The sequence below is a fragment of the Ovis aries genome, chromosome 23 (genome assembly GCF_016772045.2).
Source record: "Ovis aries strain OAR_USU_Benz2616 breed Rambouillet chromosome 23, ARS-UI_Ramb_v3.0, whole genome shotgun sequence".
Classification (NCBI taxonomy): domain Eukaryota; kingdom Metazoa; phylum Chordata; class Mammalia; order Artiodactyla; family Bovidae; genus Ovis; species Ovis aries.
The window spans coordinates 50646040-50673144 of NC_056076.1; the positions used below are offsets into that span (position 1 = coordinate 50646040).

The 27105-nt window shown below is 47.2% G+C and overlaps 1 protein-coding gene across 5 annotated transcripts; it reads right to left on the bottom strand.

Annotated features, from left to right (window-relative positions):
* Nucleotides 1–754: 754 nt before the first annotated feature.
* MRO (maestro) lies at nt 755–26459 on the bottom strand. 5 transcript variants are annotated; one of them, XM_042239221.2, is made up of 8 exons: nt 26372–26459; nt 21522–21639; nt 11637–11739; nt 10219–10365; nt 8959–9141; nt 4271–4426; nt 2487–2594; nt 755–1918 (listed from the first exon to the last, which is right to left on the bottom strand). In XM_042239221.2, exons 3-8 carry the CDS (start codon nt 11733–11735, stop codon nt 1865–1867), a joined length of 747 nt encoding a protein of 248 aa, XP_042095155.1. In that variant the 5' UTR covers nt 11736–11739; nt 21522–21639; nt 26372–26459; the 3' UTR covers nt 755–1864. The 5 variants fall into 5 exon arrangements, with proteins under 5 accessions (XP_042095155.1, XP_027816615.2, XP_042095154.1 ...); XM_027960814.2 differs by lacking the exon at nt 26372–26459 and adding an exon at nt 21781–21981; XM_042239220.2 differs by having other exon boundaries at nt 755–2594.
* Between the last annotated feature and the right edge of the window lie 646 nt (nt 26460–27105).

The window sequence follows — 27105 nt, forward strand, 5'->3', positions numbered from 1 at the left end:
TTAATCAACCGAGGGGCCTTAAGTGCACAGATGTTTGTGCTTCCGGGTGGGTGACCTGCCTGTCCCCCTCCACCCCCACCTGTTTGAATGCAGTCATTTCTCACGCACTGATCACTGACTAGAACCGCAGCAGATTCTGAACCAACCTTGCAGCTAAGTTTCGAACAGGCCACCATCTGAGAAGGAAGAGGGCTCAGCTCAGAATCATCTCACCAGCTCAGTCCCGAGTCTGGATGACTGCCTAGAGCTCCTGTTGTCAAGTATCCCAGCGTCAAGACAGGAAGAAAGAAAGCCCACTGGTGCCTGGCTCCAGCCGCCCCTTCTGCCCCCTCCCACAGCCTGTCTCTCCCAGGACACATCGCACGCCCTTGACTGTGTTATGTGGTCCTGTCTTTGGAGAGCTAGGACAGAAAACTGAGCCCCTGCTGCTCAGACTGGCGTTGCGATCCCTCTGCAGCATCTGTGGCCTTCTGTGTTTTCCCGTTTCAAGGCTGGACATAGTCGGTCCAGGTATGGCCCAAACGCCAAGATCAGCAGTAGGTACCAGGATTTCCAGAAGACTGAGAAGTCATCTGGCTGGAGGCAAGGTGGGAGGGACTGTGAGATTAAACTCATTATAAGATTAATGTGACCCCACTTATAACTAGGATTGATCACCAAAAAACTGACATAGTAGCCAAAAGATTATTAATAAAAATGTATACTTAGTACACATAAAAGCAAAAGTTAACTGAGTCAAACAGAAGAGCAGAAGTGGCAGTTTTTTAAAATTAGTTTTATTTTTTTACATTTCTAACCATCCATCAGTTATTCCATAACAAGGCAGTGTGCTGACTGAATGTCAGCTCTCGTAGTCAGGGTTTGAATTCCACTTCGATTAATTACTGGGTAATCTGGGGCAAGTTAATTTCTCTGTGCCTTAGTTTTCTTGGGCTTCCCTGGTGGCTCAGATGGTAGAAATCCACCTGCAATGTGGGAGACCTGGGTTGGGTCCCCAGATTGGGAAGATCTCCTAGAGAAGGAAACGGCTACCCACTCCAGTATTCTGGCATGGAAAATTCCATGAACAGAGGAGCCTGGCAGGCTATAGTCCATGCGGTTGCAAAGAGAGTGACTTTCAGTTTAGTTTTCTTACCTATAAAATGAGGGTACTAATGGTATCTTTCTCACAGCTTGTTGTGAATATTAAATAATACTTGCAAAGTGCTTAGTACCCAGTGAACTATAAACATGCGCAATACACATTATCCATTATTAATATTCCACACATTACCATTAGCTCAAGGTTTTTCAACACATGCTTCATCGATTTTTTTTCTCTTTATTAACTCTTGTTTGGAATATCTTGGAGACACTGGCTGTTGACAATGATGAGCAGCTAGACACTGCCCTCCACACTAACTTCTTGGTACCTTGGCCAACTCTAAATAGGTCTCACCAGAAAAAGGTATTAATAGCAAATGACAAAGGCTCAATAGCAGATTTTTTTAGAAAAACAAAAAACTTCAGGTAATATTCTCCTAAACCTTAAAAATTAAAAAGAAAGGTTAGTGACAGAGATATCCTTAAGAAGAAAAATGCTGAGAAAGAAGCACCGAATCCACATATACTTTAAATGTTCTAAAGAAAGGACGAACCTTATCGTCAAACTTGTGTGGAAGAAAATGAGACATTCGCTATTTAGAATTTACTTTCGATGCAACTATACAATTCCACAGTCTTAAGTTTGCCATCAATTGCTCTCCCAACATCCCATTTTCTATCGCAATCACCAGAGGCAACAGAGCATCCGAAGGATTAAAAGAGGGGGACTACCAGCCCCCAGCCATGCGCTCACTGGACCCACCTCCCTGCCGCTCTGTGTCTACAGGATTTTATTTGCATAGAAGAACTGCAGGAGCTCGGGATGGTAGTGGCTCTGAAAGAAATTGGCAAAGGGACACATGAGGGAAGGATCCAGTAAACCTCCTCGACTCTAGAACGAGTAGACGGTCATCAAAGGCTGAGCTTGAGGATAAACAACTTTCAGGTTCTCAGAGGAGGAGGCATCATCACTGGCATTCACCCAGAGTTCTAAGACAGGTGGTGCCAGTGGTAAAGAACCCGCCTGCCACTGCAGGGGATGCAACGCGGGCTCCATCCCTGGCTCAGGACGGCCCCCTGGAGGCGGGCACGGCAGCCCACTCCAGTGTTCTCGCCTGGAGAATCCCATGGATAGAGGAGCCTGGCAGGCTACAGTCCACAGGGTCACAAGGAGTTGGACACAACTTAAGCAGCCTGATAAACACACACACACAGATCTAAACAGGAACTGCCAATGCATTTTGTGCACAGTCCTCTGGGCATTTTGCCATTTACATTGCGTTGTGGGTCAATTACAGTTGTCTTATGGGGGCAACTCCCTGGTGTGCCGACCACCTTCAGCCTTAACACCGGCATCGACTGCGCAGGGACTGGAAGAACGTCTCCTGCCCTCGCTCACTCACCAGCTGCCGGCAGAGTTTAGAGTTCCTTTGATCCTCCTCATTCTGGAAGCTGTAGTCCTTGCTTTGTCTCAGATACGGAGAACAAGCTCGAAAAGTTGTTTTGCAGGCCTGAGAGAAATAATATTACTACCTTATGGTCACAAACGTGAGAGTTTTATAATCCCAAGCAAGGAGGAGGAATGCACCGATCTGTGATCTGGGGACCACTGAGAGTGTGAACATCACTTCCAGAAAGTTTGAAAATTTGAATCTTAAAGGATTTCTGCTTATGTTTTTTTATTTTTTCAAACTTTAAGGTTTTTATTTTGTATTGGGGGGTAACTGATGAACAATGTTGTGATAGTTTCAAATGAACGGAGAAGGGACTCAGCCATGCGTATACATGTATGCATTCTCCCCCAGATTCCTCTCATCCAGGATGGCACATAGCTTTGAGAAGATTTATGCTTATGCAATGACCATGTCTATAACTTGGGCCTGCAGGGGAGGGCAAAGCTTGAGTTTACCACAACCCTTCCTGTCTCATCAAAAGTAGTGCTGGGTTGCTACATTTAAATGGGTAACCAACAAGGACCTACTGCAGAGCCCAGGGAACTCTGCTCCATGTTATGCGGCAGCCTGGATGGGAGGGGAGTTTGGAGGAGAAGGGATACACGTATGTGTATGGCTGAGTCCCTTCGCTGTTCACCTGAAACCATCACAACATTGTTTGTTAATCGGCGATACCCTAACACAAAATAAAAAGTTAAAAAAAAAAAACTTTTAAAAAGTCGTGCTAGATTCCTAAATTCAATCTCAATCTCTCTCTCCCCCTCTCCCTCCCTCATGCACCGCCTTAAAGAAGATCTGTGAACCCTTTGCTGGGCTTCCCTGATAGCTCAGTTGGTAAAGAATCCACCCGCAATGCGGGAGACCTGGGCTCGAGCCCTGGGTTGGGAAGATCCCCTGGAGAAGGGATAGGCTACCCACTCCAGTATTCTGGCCTGGAGAATTCCATGGACTGTGTAGTCTATGGGGTCCGACAAAAAGTCAGACACAATTGAGCGACTTTCACTTTCACTTGCTCCTGATGGTTTTGAAACTCTCACTTGCTCTAAATCAGCCCTGAGGTCCAGCCAATCCCATTAGGACACATTTTCTCCAACAATGAAACAAAAGTTTCGTGGCTCAGACAGTAAAGAATCAGCCTGCAATGCAGGAGACTCGGGTTCAATCCCTGGGTCGGGAAGATTCCCTGGAGAATGGAAAGGCTACCCACTCCAATATTCTTGCCTGGAGAATCTCTTGGACAGAGGAGCCTGGCAGGCTACAGTGCAGGGGGTCACAAAGAGTCCCACACAACTGAGCGATTAACACCCTTCTCACTTTTCATAGGAAGCTAAGAAGCCAAATCTGAACCAGGTGGGAAATCTGAACCAAGTGCGGTGACAAAATCTAGCTGGGCATGAACGAATCTCCTCTGAGAAGAGCTGCTGCCCCAGAGAGTCAGCCAGCCCCTCCCTGCCCGCTCTCTATTAACCTGATTGTATCTGGTATTGACAGGGGCCGGAACCAGGCAGGCAGGGCAGGAGCAGATGGAAAAGAACACTCCTGCTCAGAGAGGAATCAGGTAGCCATCAGACAGGCACTTTCTCCAGGACTCACATGGATGCTCCTCTGAGCTTCCTAGATGGAACTGGCCGCAGTGGAGGGCGTGGCATCCCGACTCAGCAGGGCTGCCTCCCTGCTCCCTCCACAGACAGTACCGCAGTTCCAGGCGGTTGCCCAGAGAGGCTCAAACTTACCTTGGCCACCTGGGGATTCCTGTCCTGTAAGTGGGTCAGGAGGGAGTCCTGAGTCTGCTTCACCTGACGGGTGAAGAATCTCCTCCACTTCCGTCCAGCAAGGGCAGCCAATTGCCCAAACAAGACAAAGGCCGAGTATCTCAGGCTGTCATTCTCCTGTGGGTCCCCCGTGAACAGAACAACAAACCCCAGTCAGTACCACAAAGAGCTGCATCACGGGACAGCGCGGCCCTGTTCCCTGCACGTTCCAGGTGGGCCCTGACCTCCCGTCTCAGCACTCGCTGGCTGGGCTGGGGGATGGACAGGAGACCCCCTGAGTCTGCACTGAGGCTCTCCTCCAGCAGACACGGGCATCACTGTGGCTACTCCCAGCTCCCCAGATTTTTTCTTCATTATTTAATGTTTTGAAGATTGACGATGCTTACAAGGTTCAAAATAACCAAGTATTATGGGCTTCCCTGGTGGCTCAGATGGTAAAGAATCTGCCTGCAATGCAGAAGACCCAGGTTTGATCAATTCAAAATAAACCAAAAGGGTTTATTTAAAAAAAAAAAAAAAAGTAAGTCTCCTTCCTACACTTCTCCACCTGCCACCAAAGTGCCCTCTCCACAAAGTCATATATTTTGTATGTAGCCCTTCAGAAAATTAAGAAGGAAAAAATAAAATATATATATTATTATATAGCCCTTTCCCACATTTTTACACAAATGGACATGGACCATTCCACGGTTAGGCACCTTGATTTTTCGTCAGTCTCTCTGGGAGCTCTTTCCCATGTCAATCCAAACAGAGGTTTTGGGCGGGGCGAGGGGTGGGGTGATGGTGCTGTGTCATAATTCATTTGACCCACTCCTTGTTACCACTCCCAGCATTTTTGCCAGGCCATCTCTCTCTACTTTGGTCTGAATTCTCCCATATGCAGCAGAAATCATTGTTTCTTTCCTGACATTCTGCCAGCTCTCCAGCTCTGATATGATTGCCTGGTGTGTCCCTGACTGCAGGTCAGCAGCTTCAGGCCTTTCTCTGTCTCCCCAGGGAGCTGTCTAGTCCAAGCATTTCCCTGCCCAGGTTGGGAGACAGCAGGGATTTGCCCAGAATCACAGGATGAGGGAACAGAGAACCAGAGTGGTAACCCAGTCTCCTGACTCATGGTGAAGGAATTTTTATATCAGTGTTTCCTGATCCTCACCAGCTCCAGGTGAACCAGAGGGAACCAGACTGGGACGGGCCTCCTCACCTAGAACTGGGGTGAGGGGGGGGCACAGACATTCAGCAAGACTGGACACCACTGACCTCTTGTGAAACAATGTTTAGCAAGTGTGACACACACACAAATTGCCTTAGTGTTGCACTTTCTCCACTGTTCTCCCAGTGTGTGTGTGTTTAATTCAAGTCAGCTAGATCCCAGGGATGGGGAAGCCTGGTGGGCTGCCATCTATGGGGTCGAACTGAGTCAGACATGACTGAAGTGACTTAGCAGTAGCAGCAGTACTCACTGAGTCCTGACTCTATCTGAAGCACTACCCTAATGCTATGAGATGCACAGAGGTGGGTAAGGGGCTGTCTGTCCCCCGGGGAGTCTGACAGTCATCTGAAGGGGACATAGCACAGGCAGGCAGGGAAGAATGCTCAGACAGAGTTACAAACTGTCAGAAAGAGCTCTGCACAAGTATCCCCAAGTTTCACCTTGACAAGGGCTCTCTGATCAAAAATCACAGTCTACCTGGCTTTAAAAAATGATTGCATGAGAAAATGGGTTACCTCTTTACTCATTAAAGCCAGACCTGGGGCAAGTTCCTTGACCCCTGCGGCTCGGTCTCCTTGGTCACAATATGGACCTGATAAAAAGAGCTCATAGTCCATTAACCAAGAAACATGGGGCCAGAAACTTCTTGGAATTCCATTTTTCACCTCTCAGATTCGGTGTCCTTAAGCGTTTGTTTTATGTATTACACAACATCCCCACGGAAGGGTCTGCAGCAGTACCCTCGAAGCAAATGCGCTTGGAAAGGGGACTCAGGAGTTTCCCCTGAGGCCCTCAAAGCCCTCGTCCTCCCCAGTTCCTCCTGGTTGAAGTCCTCGTCCTCCCGAGCTACTCCCCCTTGAAGTCCTCGACCTCCTCGGCTCCTCCTCCTCGAAGTCCTCGTGCTCCCCAGTTACTCCTCGAAGTCCTCATCCTCCCTGGCTACTCCTCCTCGAAGTCTACGTCCTTCCTAGCTCCTCCTCCTCCTGCGCCGCCCCCCACCCCCCCGGCCACCCCCAACCCGGCACACAGGACCTTAACGCATAACTGCTCCTATCCTCTGGAGGAAATCCAGTTTGCTGGAACCATGGTTGCTGATGTGCACAAAGAATCCTCCCTCTTTCAAGACCCATCTTTGACCACCATGTACACACACATAGGATTCCATCACCTGCCCGCCCCCCACCCGCCCCACCCAGGAGGATTCACTGTAATGGAGCCATGAGTATATACACACTGATGACATTGATGCCCACATGTGTTCAATGACATTCCCAAGACCTGATAAATTAGGATTGATGCCCCAAAGCCTGGTCCTATTTAAAAAATCCCTCCCTTCTTCCCTAAGAGTTCTTTCAGGGACTCTCATGCCTGGAATTCTAGAACAGAGGCCCTCCTGCCCCCACCCCTCAAGATAGCTTGGCAAACAAGCCCTGGCGATTAAGATGGCACCTCCAGAGAGACGTAGAGACACCTCCCTGGAGATACCTGCGTAATACTCCAGGGAGGTGGAGTGGAGACCTCCCTCCCCACCCCAGAGAGCCCTGGTTCACATCGAGCACAGGCCTCTCCGTCTCCCAGAGCAGGAGGGGAGGGAAATGTCCCAGCAGCTACTCATAAGCTTCAAGCTCCATACTTTGCGGGTTTCTCTTCCTCCTGTGGGGTGCAGGCACCCGGCTCCCACGGGTTACTCCTGAGGAATCAGGTGTGCGGATCATGCAAGATGCTCTCTGAGTAAATGCAAGGTCTGCTCCCTGCTCTACAGGTCTTGCAAGTGTGTGTGTGTGTGTGTGTGTGTGTGTGTGTGAGAGAGAGAGAACTGCTAACTGATCAGCTGTGTGTGTATGTGAACTATGGTAAACTAACTGATCAGCTGTGTGTGTGTCTGTGAGTGTGTGTATGTGTAACTATGGTAAGCTAACTGATCAGCTGTGTGTGTGTCTGTGTGTGTGTGTGTATATGTGTAACTATGGTAAGCTAACTGATCAGCTGTGTGTGTGTGTAACCACAGTAAGCTAACTGATCAGCCGTGTGTGTGAGAGTGTGTGTGTGTGTGTAACTACAATAAGCTAACTGATCAGCTGTGTGTGTGTGTGTGTATGTGTGTAACTACGGTAAGCTAACTGATCAGCTGTGTGTGTGCGCATGTGTGTGTAACTGCAGTAAGCTAACTGATCAGCTCTGTGTGTGTGTGTGTGTGTGTAACTACAGTAAGCTAACTGATCAGCTATGTGTGTCTGTGTGTGAACTACGGTAAGCTAACTGATCAGCTATGTGTGTGTGTGCATGTGTGTGTAACTACAGTAAGCTAACTGATCAGCTCTGTGTGTGTGTGTGTGTGTGTGTGTGTGTGTGTTTAACTACGGTAAGCTAACTGATCAGCTCTGTGTGTGTGTGTGTGTGTGTGTGTGTGTGTAACTACAGTAAGCTAACTGATCACCTCCTGAGCCCTCACATTCTGTGTCCATGTACTTTTTGTTCAGCCTGCCTTGTCACCCAGCAGTTAAGAGGGCAGGCTCTGATTGTAAAGCAAGTATCTGCCAATTAAAAATCAATTTTAAAAATTAAAATAATAAAATAGATAAGCAACAAGGATATATTGTACCAAGAATTACAACCATTATCTTGTAGCAACTTTTAATGGAGTATGAACTATAAAAATACTGAATCACTATGCTGTGTACCTGAAACTAGTATTGTAAATAACTATACCTCAATAAAAACAGAATTCAACTAAAAAAAATTGTTTTTTAAACAGAAAAAAAAAAGTGCAGGCCCTGGGCAGAGGGCCTAGTTTCATACCCACTGACTCACTCCATGATCCCTGGGCAAGCTACCTAACCTTTTGAGGCCTTGGTTTCCTCCTCTATAAAGTGGAGATAACAGTGCCTGCCTCACTGGGTTATCGTGAAGGTGAGACAATCCATGTAAACTGCCTGGAGACATGCCTGCACACAGTAAGAGCTCACTAAACATTGACTACGCTGATCATCACATTTGTAAGAAACCATTGAACACACGTGGGCATCATCATCATTAAGTGTGTATATATGCAACGGGTCTATTACGATGAACACTCCTTGAGGGGTGGTGATGAAATCCTGCGCATCTTTATATAGCTTCTGTAACCCCCAGCACAGTACCAGTCTCTCAACAAGAAAGTTGAAAGTGAAATGTCTGACTCTTTGCAATCCCACGGACTATACAGTCCATGGAATTCTCCAGGCTGGAATACTGGAGTGAGTAGCCTTTCCCTTCTCCAGGGGATCTTCCCAGCCCAGGGTTGAACCCAGGTCTCCAGCATGGCAGGCAGATTCTTTACCAGCTGAGCCACAATTTCTTAATAACTAGCGAATAACAACAGCTTTGTTTCCTGAGCAACGCGTCACCCAGGGCTCACATTTGACTTTAAGAACCTGGAATTTTCCCGTGTCGTGTCACTTACGTCATCAAGCAGAGTCCGGGTCTGAAGGGTGATGTCTATGAAGAAGGAGCCCAGGGCTTTCCCCCGAATCTTGTCCAGGATGATGGTCAGGGTTTTCATGCTTTCATGGATGACTTCCGAACTCACCGGGTCATACAGACCGTTCACCAGCAGGTCTAGGATAATCTTCTTATACTTTCTCACCTGTTAGCAAGGTTTGGAAAGCATTAGCAGCACAGCAGTCGCTCCGCATGGGTTGGAAAGCAACTCCACTTCTAATCATCCGATAACCTGGGGCTTGGACTAAGAGGTCATGGCTTTCTTCAGCAGAAGATGCAATAACTCTCGGCAAAATAACAAACGCTTTCGCTAACCTGACCCAAGAACCCAGCTCGGTCTTGGAAGAATGGAGAGAACAGTCTGCAACCTGGCCTGTGGGTGGGTGAGGCTGGGGAGGACACGTTAAGGAGAGTGGTGGGTTGGGTGACCTAGGGACCTGTGGCCTACTGGGGACTTTGACAGGGGATGAGACGAAATGGTCGCTGAAGTGGACAGATGCTGAAGGAAGAAGTGGGGAAAACATCTTTTCCTAAACAAACATAAATTCTTAGAAAAATTAAATTATTATACTAAACATAAATTCATAGAAAAACTAAATTCACCGGAGGGTGATGTCCAGCCGTGTGTTAACCTTGCCTGCGGTTCTGTATCCCAAGGCTGATGATACTGAGTAATGATGACCCTGAGCTGACCCCAACGGAGTCACATGAGCCTCTGTAAGTCTCCTGCCCTCGAGGGTGGAAGGAGCCAGTGACTTTGAGAGCTTCTGACCTCTCAAACGTCACGGTGGTGATGGATATCGATCCCACGGTTCCCTTAGATCCCGTGGCAGACAGGAGCGGGAGACGCTCTCCTGCTGACCGTGAAGAACTGAAGCTGCCGTGCTGTGTGAGGGCGGCCTCCAGGAGCCGGGGATGGCCAGTCGGCAAGGAAAGAGGGACGTTAGTGCTACCACCGGAAAGAACAGAATTCTTCCAACAGCTCCCAAAGCTTGGAAGATGACCCTGAGCTTCAGAAAGGAATGCAGTCTGGCCCACACCTTGCTGGCAGCCTTGCGGGCCCCTGGGCAGAGGACCCAGCTGAACTGTACCTGGACTCCTGCCCCAAGGAAACGGCGAGATATGAAGGCCAGGCCATGGAAATCCATTACACAGCAGTGGACCCCCAGGCCTGGGCACTCCAGGCCACGAGGGCTGGCCGAGCGCCCCCTGCCCTACCTACCTTGTCCGGGGTCTCACAGGCCATGGTTCCCAGGCCGCTCATCACCATATGACGCTTTTTAACACTGGGGTCCCGGGCTGTCTCTGCCAAGATGAAAAACACATTCTTCAGAGGTTCCTGCTTCTGGAGCCTCAGATTCCAAGAGACCTAGGTGGTGGGTCAAAAATACATTGATTTGGGAGTGTTCAGTGTGACACCCTACCCATCACCAACCCTAATCCCTTCCTGTAAGAAAAACCTGTTTTGCTGCTCGATTTGACTCCTTCTTTCTCCACCTAAAGACACCTGGCTTTTGCTAGGAATATATTGTTTAATCTACATATTGGAAAAAAGAATGGAGGAAGGGAAAAAGGGGTGGAGAAAAAATGATGCAGAGCTTATGTTGAGGTAGGTTAGGGGGGATTACAGAGAGGGGTGCCTGGGCAGCTGTGGCTGTGACAAAACTGAGACAACAGGGCTTTAGGAGCGTTCATGCGATCTGAGAAACCCAGTCTCTTTTACAGGACAGGGGACCTGTGTTCCCCAAGTCCCAAAGAAGGGTTTCCTTGACCTTCTTCCTTCTATAGCCTTCCCTGTTTTTCTGCTCGACCTTGTAGCTAAACCTTGAAAAACATGTCTATACTCACTTTCTCTAGCTGCTGCATTCTCTCTTGAACCTTCTCCCATCAGGCTGATGGCACCCATACCCCCTCCCCAACTCTCTGTACCCAGTATGACTAAATCCCAGGGTCAATTCTCAGTGTTCATTTCACTCAACCTCTCAAGAGCCTTTGACACAATTAGCAAAGCACATTGACAAGCATTTCAGGGCACCTGAAAGGTGTCCTACCCCAGAATGTGAGCATCTGAGCAATGAAGATTAGGAAAAGAAATGTATAAATAATGTATATTGGGAAGTACTATGTGGCTGATGCAGAAATGTGGACTTCAAGGTCTAAACTGTAACTGTGGGGCAAGAGACAGGATATTAGAGCTTTGAGCCCTGACACCAAGAAGGGCGTGTTGTCCTGGGCATCACAGAATGTGGCAACATGTTGGAGTCAGAACCAAGACAATGCAAGATGCAGGCAAGATCCAGACAAGATCCAGACAAGATCCTAATTATCCTTAGTAGAGGGTGTGGGATGGGGCTGGAGACGAGACCCACAGCCCTATTTGGTGTTTGTGTGATTACCAAGACTCATCAGTATTTCTGAATATTCACTGCAGTTCATTCTATATTATTATCATTCAGTTCACAGCAAGCTAAATTCTTCCCAACTCATCTTCTTGTTATCCTATAAACATTTCATTCGTGTTAAGAGCTGCCATCAAACTTTTTTTCAGAAGAGGCACCTCAGTAGAAGGAATGGAAGGAACCCACAAGCACAAAGTGGCTGCTGAGACAGGCCATTTGCTCATAATAATTTGTCTCAGACCTTGGAAAAGAAAGACATCACTGATGTGCTTTTCTTCTTGGGCTGGGTGGTGGGGCTGGAAGGGGGCTGGCCCAGCATTCTTCTCGGTGTTTGGTCCATGGAACTGAAAAAAGAACAAATCATCATATGAGCACAGACACTCAAAGCCCTGCGCCAGGGTAGGGCTATAACGAAGCAGCATCCTTGAGGTTTGTCCTGGGGAAGCTGTCACCAAGGAGATGGACCAGTCACATCCAAAGATAAAGAGCAACATCGGCATCACAAATCCTCAGGGAAATACAGATCAAAACCACGATGAGATACCACCTCTGGGAGTGCACCCTCAGTCAGAGCCTGCAGTGGGTTAGGGCTTATTCCTTGAAGAACCTGGTGGTAAGCCAAGCTCTTTGTTCTTCTTTGTTTATATACAGCTTGCAATTTTATCACATGTATATATTATTAAAATATATCGAGTTGGCCAAAAACCCGAACTTTTTGGCCAACCCAATACATTGTAAATAAATACAGCTTGCCAAGTGATTCTGATCTGCAACATGGTTTGAGGCCCACTGGTGTAAACCAGTGCTTCTCAGACGTGAGTTATCAGAGGAACTTGTTATAATGCAGATTCGGACTCAGTGGGTCTGCCGTGGGGTTTCCTGCCTTTCTTATAAGCTCCCAGGTAATATCAAGGCTGCCAATCCCGAGTACTGCGCTTTGAGGGCAAGGATGCAAAGTTGGAAGCTATAGGAGATAAGACTGTGCTTTGGAAGTGCTGATAGAGACGCCCCACTGCGCGTGAGAGGGCTTTAAAGGAGAGGTTGGAGCACGCTGCGCACGCTGCGCACGTCGAGACTCCAGTGCGATTCCATGTCCTAAGTTACATGGGAGAGGCGATAATAACAATTAAAACAGGGAAGTGGTAGAAGATATGGCAACAGGAAGTAGTTAAAGGCCAGCCATGAAGGACTGACTAGAGAGTTTAGTTTTAATTGTAATATTAAATTAAATTTGATTAGCTTAATTATGTAATTGAATTTAATTTAGTTTTAATTTGTATATGAGTGAACCATTGATTTTTTTTTAGATGAAATCCATGTACCAGACAATTAACTATTTTAATAACATTGTACAACCACCACCTTTATCTGGTCCTAACCTAAAATGCATTCATCAAAGAAAATCCCATACCCATTGAGAAATTACCATTCTGCCCTCCCTGACCAGTCCCTGGCAGCCATTAATTGGATTACTGACTCTACAAATTTACCTATTCCGGATATTTAATATAAACAGAATCAAACAATACTGGGGCCTTTTGGGTCTGGCTTCTTTCTCTTGGCATGATGTTTTTGAGGTTTCTCCACGTTGTTGCACATACTCGTCCTTCATTCCTGTTCATATCTAGGTAATATTTCATGGTATGGATAGGCCACATTTGCTTAGCCATTCATCTTTTGATGGACAGTGGGTTGTCTTCACCTTCTGGGTACTTCGAATAGCGCTTCTATGAGCAATGGTGTGCAAGTGTTTGAATGTTTGCTTTCAATTCTTTGGGTATATACCTAGGGGTGGAATTGCTGAGTCATTATGGGCTTCCCTCATAGCTCAATTGATAAAGAATCTACCAGCAATGTGGGAGACCCGGGTTTGACTCCTGGGTCGGGGAGATCCCCCGGAGAAGGAAATGGCAACCTACTCCAGTATTCTTGCCTGGAGAACCCCATCAACAGTAGAGTCTGGCGTGCTGCAGTCCATGGGGGTCACGAGAGTTAGACATGACTTAGCAACTAAACCATCACCACAGCGATTGATTCTATGTTTAACTTTTTGAGGAACTGCCAAACTGTTTTCCACAATGGCTGTAATATGCAAAAGTTTCAATCTTCCCACATCACCAAAAGCTTAGTTTCCAGTTTTTTAAAATTATTATTACATTCGTCCTAGTGGGTGTGAAGTGGTTTGCCCTTCTGGGCAAATCAAATCCCTTCTGGGTTTGATTAGCACTTTTTAAATGACTACTGGTATCTTTCAGTATGTTTATTTGTGGTTTGTATACCTTTTTCAGGGCCATGTCTATTAAATCCTTCGCCTGTTTTTTTAATTGAATTGGTCTTTCTTTTTGTTTTTCAGTTGTAGAGTTCTTCACACATTCTGGATGTGTGTGTGTGTGCTTAGTGGCTCAGTCGTGTCTGACTCTTTGTGACCCCATGGACTGTAACCTGCCAGGCGCCTCTGTCCATGGGGATTCTCCAGGCAAGCATACTGGAGTGGATTGCCATGTCCTCCTCCAGGGGATCTTTGCAACCCAGGGATCGAACCCAGGTCTCCCACATTGCAGGCGGATTCTTTGCCATCTGAGCCACCAGCGGGGCGGGGGGCCCATACTCTGGATACTAGACCCTTATCAAGGGCTTGGTCATGTATGGATGTAAGAGTTGGACTGTGAAGAAGGCTGAGCGCCGAAGAATTGATGCGTTTGAACTGTGGTGTTGGAGAAGACTCTTGAGAGTCCCTTGGACTGCAAGGAGATCCAACCAGTCCATTCTGAAGGAGATCAACCCTGGGATTTCTTTGGAAGGAATGATGCTAAAGCTGAAGCTCCAGTCCTTTGGACACCTCATGAGAAGAGTTGACTCACTGGAAAAGACTCTGATGCTGGGAGGGATTGGGGGCAGGAGGAGAAGGGGACGACCCAGGATGAGATGGCTGGATGGCATCACGGACTTGATGGACGTGAGTCTGAGTGCACTCTGGGAGTTAGTGATGGACAGGGAGGCCTGGTGTGCTGTGATTCATGGGGTCGCAAAGAGTCCACGACTGAGCGACTGAACTGAACTGATCAAGGGCTTTCCAGATGGTGCTAGTGGTAAAGAACCTGCCCGCCAAAGTAGGAGACCTAAGAAATGTGGGTTTGGTCCCTGGGTTGGGAAGATCCTCTAGTGAAGGGCATGGGAACCCCCTCCAGTATTCTTGCCTGGAGAATCCCATGGACAGAGAAGCCTGGTGGGGCTACAGTCCCTGGGGTCATAGTGTCACACACGACTGAAGCGACTTGGCACAGCACAGACCCTTATTGGACATTTGATTCACAAATACTTTTTCCCACTCGGTACGCTGTCTTTTTATTTCCTTGACAATGTTTTTTATGCACAATACTTTTTAGTTTTAACAAAGTCTATCCATTTTTATTGTTCTCATTGTCTTTCAGGCTTTCAGTGTTATATCTAAGAATTCACTATCAAATCCAGTCACAAATATTTACCCCTATGTTTTCTAAGATTTTTATGGTTTTAACTCTTAGGTTGTTCATCCATTTTGAGTCAATTTTTGGGTATAGTGTGCAGTAGGGGTTCAGCTTCGCCAAAACCATTAACCTTTCTTTTGGTTTTTTAAAAAATTTTTAGTAGAAGAAATGACAGGTATGTAGCTACAGTGGTTCTCAACCCTACTTGTGTTGGAATCACCTAAGGAACTTTGAAACATTTAACTCCCTGTCTACACCCCAGACCAAGTCTACCATCACCTCTGGAGGCGGGCCTGGGAACCAGTATTTTTTTAAAACTCACCAAGTAATTCCAATATGCAGTTACTGAATAGACTAGTGACCAAACATCTTGTTTTGCCCTGGTGATATTGTGATTAATAAGAAGAAACATATATTTGGTCTTGTCCCCATTCCTGGCACAGAGGTCCTAAAACCCTTGGAATTCCCTAAGTGATTGGAACCATAAAAGCAACTTCTCTTATGCTAATGAGGTGGCCCTAAGTCATCTGAAGGTGGGGGCTGGTTGTCAGGGGAACCAATCCAGTGATCAGAGGGCTGGAATTTTCAGTTTCACCTCTTCTTCTCTTGTGAGGAGAGAAGGGCTAGAGATTGAGTTCAGTAACCAAGGGTGAATGATTTGATCAACTGTGTGTAGGTAAAGAGGCCTCCACAAAACCCCCCAAAGGATGGAGAGCTTCCAGATCAGTGACCACAAGGAGCTTTAGGGCGGGTTCTGTACTTGGAGAAGCAGGGAAGCTCCTTGCCCTTTCTCCACGTCTTGCCCTGTGCATCTCTTCCATCTGGCTCTTTCTTAGTTATATCCTTTTATAATAAACCCGTGATTTAGGAAGTAAAATGTTCCTCTGAGTTTTATGAGCTGCTCTAGCAAATTAATCGAACCCAAGGAGTGGGCTGTGGGAACCTTCAGTCTACAGCTGGCTGGCCACATGTGCTGGTGACAACCTGAACTTGGGATTGGCCTCTGAAGTATGGGGCCTGAGCCCTTAACCTGCGGGATCTGTTGCTATCTCCACGTTGATAGTGTCTGAGTTGAACTGAACTGAACTGAACTAAATGGAAGTGAATTGTGGGGCGCCCAGTCAGTGCCCACCGAGGAGCTGGAGAATAGATTGGTGGTGTGCAAAAGTAATCACACTGGGGCTTGCCCCTGATGGGTCTCCTGGGACATGGGACTTTCAGAGCTAAGAGCCAAAAAGTCCTGGGCAAGCCAGGACAAGTTGGCCCTGCTGATTTTGCTGGAGTTTTGAATTTGAATTTATTTAATGCAGGTGACTGCTAGAACCCAGTCCTGTTAAACAGCCATGCTTCAGAAAATTTGACTCTATGACCTGGAGGTACATGAGGATTTGGCTTCTTCATCATCTTTGCCCAACCCAAGCTGGTTTCAGAAATGCTCTCTTAGTCAGAAGACACTCAGGAGACCCATGAAAACACCTCTTCACCCTGTAACCCTGTCTCTGTTGCTTCTTCATCCCTGGACAGCACACCTCCCCTCACCACAGCAATGAGGGACCCCCAAACTCCCCAGAACACTGCACTCCCACCAACTAGCAAGATTTTTTTTTTTTTTTACTGCAATGTGGCATGTGGGATCTTAGTTCCCCGACCAGGGATCAAACCCACACCCCTTGCATTGGAAGAGTGGAGTCTTAACCACTGGACCAGCAGGGAAGTCCCCTAGCAAGATGGTTTTTGTTGCTTGAATAAAGGTGTTCCCATACACTTCACACTGAGCCAGTGGTTCTCACACCCAAGTGCACATTCGAATCACCTGGAGAATCTGTTAAAACACAGATTTCCAGAGCCCATCCCCAGGGTTCCGATGCTGTACGCCTGAAACAGGACCCATCAGTCTGCATTTGTAATGAGCTCTCAAGCGATGCTGGAATGTTCCCAGTCCAGGCACCACCACACTTTGAGATCCAGGGCCTTTTAAAAAAAGAAACCACAGTATTACTATGTCATCCCCTTCCAGAATGAAGGGATTTAAAACTTTACACTGAGGCAAAAAAAAAACCAACCCAAACACACTTGATTGTTCCTTTCTGGGGAATTCCTGGACACAACCCTTTGTATCAAAGGAACCTGCCACTCCTCAGGCTGAATGCTCTGGATCAGAGCTGGCGGGCGCTGAGCCGTGGGTATGCAGAGCTTAGAAGAAGAAAGTTCCCTCGATGGTCACTCCCCAAGGGGGGCACAGGCCTCAGTAATAAACAGCTGGTGTCCCTGATCTGCGGCATAAGAAAATCATGCCTGAAGCTTCTCCCCATCATGCCTGAAGGAAGGAAAGCCAACCCGCTTCCCAGGTCTCCATTCTGGCCTCTCTTGCAGGATTAGCACAGCACAGCCGAGGGCTTTAACCACTCAGGCCGCTTCCCCAGGCCTCAGAAGGGAAAGGCCTCACCTCTTTTTAAAAATTTTATTTATTTATTTCTGGCTACACTGGGTCTTTGTTGTTGCAGGCAGGTTTTCTCCAGTTGCAGCAAGCAGAGCCTACTCTCCAGTTGTGGCTCGAGGGCCCTAGGGTGCATGGGCTTCAGTAGTTTTGATTCCCAGGCTTTAGAGCGCAGCGCACAAGCTCAATAGTTGTGGCACACAGGCTTAGTTGCCCCATGGTACGTGGGATTCTCCCGGATGAGGGATCGAACACATTTCCCCTGCACTGGAAGGCAGACTCTTAGCCACTGGACCACCAGGGAAGTCCCAGCCTTGTCATTTCTTAAGAGTCACATCTAATAGAATTTAAGGCCATGGAAGGCTCTCAAGCAGAGCAAAGTACATGAGGTTGAGCACCCTGCTTGGAGGATTCAGTTGTGTTTAGAAAAACACAGGGCCCCGCAGTAGCTCACCAATGCCCACCTCCCCAGCACAAGAGTAAAACTGTGATCTCGTTTAGTCTCGAGGGTCAGTTCAGTTCAGTTCATTTCAGTCGCTCAGTCGTGTCCGACTCTTTGTGACTTCATGAATCGCAGCACGCCAGGCCTCCCTGTTCATCACCAACTCCTGGAGTTCACTCAGACTCACGTCCATCGAGTCAGTGATGCCATCCAGCCATCTCATCCTCGGTCGTCCCTTTCTCCTCCTGCCCCCAATCCCTCCCAGCATCAGAGTCTTTTCCAATGAGTCAACTCTTCGCATGAGGTGGCCAAAGTACTGGAGCTTCAGCTTTAGCATCATTCCTTCCAAAGAAATCCCAGGGTTGATCTCCTTCAAATGGACTGGTTGGATCTCCTAGCAGTCCAAGGGACTCTCAAGAGTCTTCTCCAACACCACAGTTCAAACGCATCAATTCTTCGGCGCTCAGCCTTCTTCACAGTCCAACTCTCACATCCATACATGACCACAGGAAAAACCATAGCCTTGACTAGACGGACCTTAGTCGGCAAAGTAATGTCTCTGCTTTTGAATATACTGTCTAGGTTGGTCATAACTTTTCTTCCAAGGAGTAAGCATCTTTTAATTTCATGCCTGCAATCACCATCTGTAGTGATTTTGGAGCCCAAAAAAATAAAGTCTGACACTGTTTCCACTGTTTCCCCATCTATTTCCCATGAAGTGATGGGACTGGATACCATGATTTTCGTTTTCTGAATGTTGAGCTTTAAGCCAACTGTTTCGCTCTCCTCTTTCACTTTCATCAAGAGGCTTTTAGCTCCTCTTCACTTTCTGCCATAAGGGTGGTGTCATCTGCATATCTGAGGTTATTGATATTTCTCCCGGCAATCTTGATTCCAGCTTGTGTTTCTTCCAGTCCAGCGTTTCTCATGATGTACTCTGCATATAAGTTAAATAAGCAAGGTGACAATATACAGCCTTGACGTACTCCTTTTCCTATTTGGAACCAGTCTGTTGTTCCATGTCCAGTTCTAACTGTTGCTTCCTGACCTGCACACAGTCTCAAGGTATCAGGGCTCATCTTCATCTTTGGGGCTGGGAAAGCAAAGCATTTCTCACCGTGTTGGCTGGGCCTCCTATGTCGGAATGCCCCAGAGTGCTTGTTAGAAGTGCCAGGCCCGCTCCATAATTACAGGATCCGAGTCCCAGGGAGCGGAGGGCCTGATGGCATTTACAGGATGCCTGGTGACGGGACCACACAGCTGGCATAGAACCTCCAGAATATTCAGGAGGAAATTAACCACCTCCAGAAGTGGCAAACTCCATTCACCTAAGGCTGTACACTGAATTTCTCTTTCAAAATAAAATTAAAATCAGGCCAAGCTGTACAGGCTATGATTTGGGCACACTCTTCGATACTATTCTTAAATTAAAGGTTTGCTTTAAAATATACAACAAATCTAAAAATTACTTTGAGGCTGCTGGGTCCTTCACCTGAGTTTTGTCTCCCAAGCTTGTGGCCTCTCAAAGGCTTGCCTCCACCCACCTGCCTCGCTGCCTGCCTCCCTCCCTCCTCCCCCCCGAAAATTAAGTCCTTCCAACCCAAACTAATCAAACAAAAGGATTAACTCCACCTGCTGCAAGACAGGATCTCCAAGAGGAATGTTATAAACAAACTGTGAAGCAACAGTGTGTGGATTTGAAGACTTAGGTGTCCATAAACCCACCCATAAGCTCACTGGCCCCCAAACAGCCATTCTTCACTATGAGTTGGGCTCTTCTGCTGGGTGACTTGACGCCTGGTCTAGCATGACTGAGTCCGCTCAGCCTGGAGGACACCTGGACGCCTTAAGCCTAAGGCCAGGCTCTGCTTGCAGTTTTGATCACCCCTGTGCATGTTCTTCAACGAATTCTTCCCCCTCTGGAAAGTCCTTCCCTCTGTGCTGATGACCTGCCCCCGATGGGGACAGTTTCACCATCACAGCGACCCTGAAGCTTGTCTTCATGGCCCCGTTGTGTTCTTACCTGGTTTTCCTGAACAGACATGGATTTGGGGTGACTTAGATGAATTTTGCCCTTTAGGCTGACTCCCAAATGCCTTTGGAAGTTTAATTCCTTCTGACTGAAAATGTTAGGTTTATAATCGATAATCTTTTAACTCACTAAAACTAACAGCTATATTATGAAGACCAAAATTCTTATCTGTTAAATGAGGGAAAGAAACTGTTAGGTTTGCAACAATCCTTCCAACAGTGAAGTTATTAATGATAACAATAATAGTAGTAGCTACCACTACTGGACACTTATTATGCTAGGCACTGTAGTTAGCACTTTGTATACACTGCAGGTGAGGCTGTTTAGCTGACCTCTACTGAACCAGCCTGCCAGGCTAACCACATTCTGCAGGCCCTCTGCGAATGGCACCTACCAGTGCTTGCGGCTCATCGTGCTCACTGTTAATTTCTGCTGCGTTAGTCCTCATATGCTTACCAAGAATCAGTTTATAACAGCTGTACTTGTTACTGTAACTGTGAATTTTAACTATGATAGAAACTGATGAAATATGAGAAAGGGAGTTGTTTCTGCGAAAGCAAAATGGAATATTTTGGGAGGTTTCAACAATGGGGAAGCGGCTAAAAAAAAAAGCTGTCCAATTAAGATTTATGTGGGTGGACAGAAGTTTGAAAACAGTGTTAATAATCTGGAGTGATTTACTGGAATTGGGATGTTAGTACAGAAAGTGGTTTTACCTGAGTCTTCCCAGATGTCTTCAAGTTCTCACTACACTGAAAGAAACCCAACCTAGACCTCACAGATGCAGTGTTACGCATGTGGCTTATGCAAAAAAGCTCAAAAAACACCCCCTGGAGGATTCTATGTTCAAAGAAAAGGCCATGGCCCCACATTAAAAACTGGGAAATTCTACCTTTTAAGGTAAAATATTTGATGTCATGTTTTATATCAATAATTCACTCCTTCAACCATAAGCTCTCTAAAATCCTTTCCCAATCTCTCAAATAAGAAGCCTTTGTTTTATTTCATTTAACCTTTACAATAATCTTGACAGGTTTACTTACACCCACTTTAGAGGCGAAACTGAGGTTTAGAGTAATATGAACAACCTATGTCTATGTGTTCTGGCTTAGTCACTTCAGTCATGTCGGACTCTGCAACCCTATGGACTATAGCCCGCCAGGCTCCTCTGTTAATGGGATTCTCCAGGAAAGGATACTGGAATGGGTTGCTATTTCCTCCTCCAGAGGATCTTCCCCACCCAGGGATCGAACCCACGTCTCCTGCACCTCCTGCATGGCGGGTGGATTCTTGACCACTAAGCCACCGGGGAAGACCATAAACAATTCAAAGTAAAATAGCTCCCAGCAGAGAGGAGTTTAAGACGCCAAAACTACACTTCCCATGACTGTGTTCTAAGCCTGCATCCCACTCCTAGACGAGGTTCTGAGTGCTGGTCAGGAAAGGACACACCACAGGGACACTTGAGTTTGAAGCATCAATATCTTTTCAGCCCCACCCCCATCTAAAGCTCTTAATACAATGATCTTAATATAATCATCTATAGTCTATTGGTCATAGATAGATTGGCATAGTTTGTGAAAAGAAAAGAAAAAAGTCTTCATCAAATCGCCTACTACCGTTTTAGGGAATATCAACTCTCTGATACGGTGACCCAAGTGACATTCCAGAAAGGTCTGGGGATGCAAGCACACGGTGGCCTCTTCCAGCCGCCGCCCAGGTGGTCCCAGCCCGCAGCCGGCCCTTACCTGCGGTCACGTGGCGATGCGGCAGGTGCGGCCGGAGCCCGGGTCACCGCGCAGAGCTGCCGTTCCGGGGTAGCCGCCAGATAGGATGACTCGGCTCAATTTTCCCAGCCCTGAATTCCTAACATAGAAGAAAGGAAACGAGAAGCAGGGTCTGTTCAGGATAACTGGTCAGTGCAGAGTGCTGGAAAGTGAGACTCGTACGAGGAAAACCAAAACAAATCGAAGTTTAGATGGGATTGAAGTGGGGGAGGGGACCGACCTCTGATAACCACAACGTTGTCCTAGGTGGACACAAGCCCCCTTGTACCCTTTCCTTCCCCAGACTGGGATGAGGTGTTTTCCCACCTCTCTGTGCTGTGTTCGCCCCTTATTCGCTCCTCACTCCGAGTCCCACCCCCCGTTTCTAAAGAGAGGACTGCAATTCTGAGGCTCCTTCGCCTGCGCGGAGAGGGCCCTGCCCAGCCGCGATCCCGAGGGCGGTCACTAGATGGCGGCATCGCTCAGTGGACCGGTTCCAGGGAGCCCTTGCTCACGGCCGCCGCCGCGGCTCTTCCCTCCCTAACCCAGTTGGAGCAGTTTTGAATCTCAGGACGGGACACTGTGTTCCCGGCCAAGCGGCTTCATTGTGACTGATTGCTGAACCACCAGCCGGAGCGTTGACCGTTGATGCCCCTTCCTGCCCAGCAAACAGGTCCTGAAAGGACTGATTTGAACTTTCAATAATGTAAATGATTTATTGGGAAAACCAAGCCAAACAAAAAAGCCTGTGTATAAAAAGTACTCGAGTAATTAAAGAGCCTCCCTTCCATCATTCTTTTTTCCCTGGACTCTCCACCCAAGTGCGTAAATCTATTTGTTGATAGTTATTGACTGTCTGGGTGTGTGTTGGGGTAACTTGGGCAATGTGTGAAAAAAGGAAAGAGTTCTATTTTTTTTTTAAGGTCTAGGAGCTTATGGTTATGCTAATAGGTAATATTTATTGAATATTTCTGAGTGCCAAACATTGGGGTAGATAGTGCGTAGGCTATCTTGTTTGATTCTTAGGTTAGTACTCTTAATTATGATCCTCATTTTCATAATGGGGAAATTGAGGCACAGAGATGACCTTGCTCAAGGTCACATGGTTAATTAGTGGCAGACTTATAATTCAACCACAGGTGGGCTCATGTCAGAGCTTAGACGGTTAGCCACGATAACTGGGCAGTGGGCAAGTTTGGGAGATCTAACTGGGAGACAGGTGGACAAATATAAACTGAAGTATATCAGAGTGGAAGTTTGGAAGACGAAGCAGAGGGAGAGAAAACGGATGCCTTGAGAAAATAAGAATGAGGCTAAAATAAAACCCTCTTTGGGCATACACGGGCACCCAGGTGACCTCTGAAAATGCAATTTCAACAGGGGAAAGAAGCTAGACTACAGAGCTGGGGAACTATGTGGAGAGAGAGAATGAAGGCATCTTACTGCAAAAGGAAGGCAATAAAGAGACTAGAGGAGACAGCAAGGTCAAGAAAGGCACTCCGGTGTTGCTGTGTGATTTTAAAATAGAATACAGCTTGGAAGTGTTTCAAAACAGTTGCAAAGGAGACTTAAGAGGTAGGTGGTGCCAGCAGTGAATAGTAAGTAGGGGCTGCTGAAGGAAGGGATCAAGGGAACAGGCGAGAGAGTTAGCTTGGGGGGGAGGGAGAGAGGACCCCTCTGAGCCCCACTCCTCATTTTTTTATCTGAAACTGGGAGACAACCGCAGAGATGGAGATACATCAACGTCAAAATGAGAAGAATGAGCAAGTTAAATTCATCCAAATCAGCCTCTCTCTTCTCAGGAAGACCAGAGTTGGATTATCTGCCAAGAGTGGGAATAAGATTGGGGAGGTCATATCCTTGCACTTAACTAATCTATGCAGTGCTTAGGATGACCAAAAAGCAGATAAAATTAAACCGGGCCACAGAAGCAGCTGAAGAAATAAAATCTATGCGGCAAGTGTCAGGAGTCTCTGCCAAGTCTCATGGGTGACTCAGGACTGAAATATACCTGCCCCCCCCAACCCCCATGGACAGAAATACAACAGATAGACTATTAATAACCCCTCAGGTCTAAAGTTTCTTTGTATTCAGGTGTTGAGACATTTGGCAGAGAACTAACGTGTTCCTCATTTGCCAAAGGGGAAAACAAAAGGGCAGACAAGTGTCCCTGTTTGGCTTCAAGTCACAGAGAAAATCTGGGCACAACCAGAATTGGTACTCAGGAGCCTTGCTGATCCAAATTCTGCTCCGTTCAATACTTCCCGCAAAGAGCATGGACACAGCTAATGACCCCAGAGAGTGCCAGACACAGCACACAGCTGGGAAGCATCCAGACCGGGACATAAGGCCCAAGGAACAAAGGTTCACCTAACATGGCCTGGGGACACAGCGCAGCTCTTCTGGGAATGAGAAGCCTCTTTGATAATTCGATTGCAACAGAGTTAATGTACTTATGACACAGCATCCTTCACATACTGTAATTATTTCATTTTATTGTTTAACAACTCTATGTTCACTCTCTCAATTAATATTTCCTTATTGTCGGAAGTTCAGGGGCTGATGCCTCTGGAAAAATCAAAGAGGGTAATTACTGAGTCTGCTGTTAACTGATGAAAACAACAACAGGCAAAACTAAATTGGTCAGCAATTCACTGCCGACTTAGACTTGGCACATGAGGACAAATGCCTGGCAGCGATCAACACGGTTTCCTCTTTAGGGTCAGGATGTTCAGAAGACCCTCCTTCTGTACTTGTGTGTGGTCTCAGCAGGAAACTTGCCTAAAAGGGATGGCAAGTTTTGAGTTTCTTCCCTCTCATCTTCTTACAAGAAATACCTCCAGGTGAGGCCAAACTCTCCCTTGATTTTCACTTCGAAAAAGAAATCTAATCAGCTGCCTGCTCAGCCACAAATTAGGAATGCCAGTTCCTCATTCATTCTTTCCTTGCTCTTCAGTTGCTTATGGAGCTCCTAGTTTCAACAAGGCAGAGTGCTCCCAGGGGGCACTGTGCCCTCTGGAGAGCGTAGAGGGCAGAGGGAAGACAGGGTCTTCTGTGTCTGTACAGAACAAAGAGCAGTTCCCTCAGGCTAGCCTTCATAAAGAAATGCACCTCAGCACCTGGGCTTACAGGAAGCAGTTTAGCAGGGAAAGGCACAGAAGAAAGGCTAAGGTGCTCCAGGGTGCGGGGTCCCAGCTGGAGGACCCTGGATGAGTCAGGGAACCTTGTGCTCCCCAGACTCTTCCACAAGACCCCCCCACCCCCACCCCGCACCCGTGGAAGCCCAGAGCTGCCACAACAAGCAGTAATCCCTTGGGGAAACTCTTCTCAACCATCACCCTCCACCATGTGCCTCCCATTGGCTTCCCTTGTGGCTCAGCTGGTAAAGAATCTGCCCACAATGTGGGCGACCTGGGTTTGATCCCTGGGTTGGGAAGATCCCCTGGAGAAGGGAAAGGCTACCCACTCTAGTATACTGGCCTGGAGAATTCCACGGACTGTGGAGTCCATGAGGTCACAAAGTGTTGGACACAACTGAGCGATTTTCACTTTTCACTTTCTCCTACATATCTGGTTTATTTTAATATAAAAGCAACAGTCTTTTCGTTTCAAATCTTTGAATACAATAGACAGCACAAGGAGAAGCACAGGGTATATCCCTCTTCAAATACCCTCAGGCACAGGGAGGCAGGAGCCTACCTACAAAGTCTCTCCAGTTCTATGAGCAAGAAGCTGCTCTCAGCTGTTTCCTTGTGCAGCCCGCCATCTGGCTGCCCTGAGGTCTGTTTTCCTGACTATATCACTTGACAGTCATTGTCAATACTGAAAGCAAGAATATGTTCCAACTTTTCTGTTAAGGAGCCTGAGATGATCTCAGGAAACAGTTTGCTACCCAACCCAGAAAAGCCACAAAGTCATGCAAATCGAGAGGTTCAAATCTTCATGTTCACTGCCCAGACCATTGAAGTGTGTGTATCTGAAAAGCTGGCAAGTCTCTGAAAGATGTCACTTTGCAGAAGCAATGTGTGCTTCTGCACACATTGTCCCCTCCGTTGTCCCAGTGGCTGAACGCCCAGGCCGAGAGGGCTGGCAAAGCGTTGGTGGACCCTAAAGAGTGCTGCGTGTTTGTCACAAGTGCTTTAACGTGCAGAGAGCGCTCCTGAACTAATCTGATGTCACTTCTCACTGGGCATTGAGCTCATCCAGGTGAGCAAAGCCCCAGGGTGTGCCTCTGGGTTTACAGAACTCATGGTTGGATTAACCCCCACGAACTGCTGCCACTGTTCAGTGAGCCTTACTGAAAAAGGGCAGATGGCTGCACAGAGGAAAACGATGCCCCAGAAGAAACTGAAGAAGCAAAACCTTATGACGCAGGAATAAATTCAGCATAAAGTAAGTGCAAATAAAAGTAAAAAAAGAAGAAGTTCAAGTTTTTGTTTGTTTGTTTATGACCCCATGGACAGACTCCTGTGTCTATGCATGGGATTTTCCAGGCAAGAATACTGGAACGGGTTGCCATTTCCTTCTTTAGGGGATCTTCCAGACCCAGCGATTGAACCTGAGTCTTCTGCATTAGCAGGCTGATTCTTCTTTTTTTCTTTTTTAAGAAGTTCAAGTTTAAACATCTTTCCTATGTGAGACATTAATTACCTACACCATCACCAGTACCCCCACAGCATCATGACAACCCCTACTGCTTGCAAAAATAATCATAAAAACATGTAAACATTTCCCAGCCCAACTGGTTCAATCTATAGCAACCAGTGAACTGTGTTGAGCAACAGTGTTGAATAGAATCGGTTGAATCCAGAAAATATTCCGTGCTGTCTTACCTGAGCTGGGTGATGAGGCCTCCTCCTCGGAACTCATCCTGGTGAAAGACGAAGTGATTACTCCCAGGAACATCGCACTCCTTTAAACAAGTTGGGGCTGGCCGTCAGTTGCATTTTTGTCCTTGAAGATGAAACATAGGGCAGATTGGCATTTTATCACGGGTGGGAAATGCATAATAAGGCCTTTTTAGGCTATCTGTCCCTGATAGTTGCTAGAGATTCATTACAGGCCATGCTATTTTGCAAACTTTGAACTTTTTGTGTTTGTTTCCTGTTTCTGCAAGGGCCCAGGGAGAGAGCCCCAGGAGCCTCACTGCGGCAGAGAATTGAAACAATAGAGAGCGCTAGATCAGATCAAGCCCGCCAGCAGGACCACAGGTCACACTCTCCCTGCTCTTTGCATCCTCAGGCGTTCTCATGCTCTTTGCCGTGTAGTCTCCCTCAGTCCTAGGAAGGGGCTCATTCTCAGGCCTCTTCAACAGCAGGGAGGCTGAGGGGCTGGCAAGACCCCAAGCTGGTTGGTGGGACCGGGCTTCCTCTCCTGCTTGAGCAGCCGCAGCTGTTGGAGGGTTTGGCCACTCACCTCTACAGGCCATTCCCACTCTCTGAGGTCTTCCTCCTCTCACCCTTGACCTTCCCCACCTTGGTCTCTCCTCCCCTCCCCACCTCTCTTGTCCTTGTCTTCAGTTTGCTGTGGGCATTGCTTCACAGGCTCCTTGGAAGCTTCAATGACT

Coding starts and splice junctions, on each gene's coding strand:
- MRO (XM_042239220.2), bottom strand. CDS start 11,735: ATGGACCAAACACCGAGAAGAATGCTGGGCCAGCCCCCTTCCAGCCCC. Junction 10,366..11,636: donor TGATGTCTTTCTTTTCCAAG/GTCTGAGACAAA, acceptor CCCACCACCTAG/GTCTCTTGGAATCTGAGGCT. Junction 4,427..8,958: donor CCCGGACTCTGCTTGATGAC/GTAAGTGACACG, acceptor GGGGACCCACAG/GAGAATGACAGCCTGAGATA.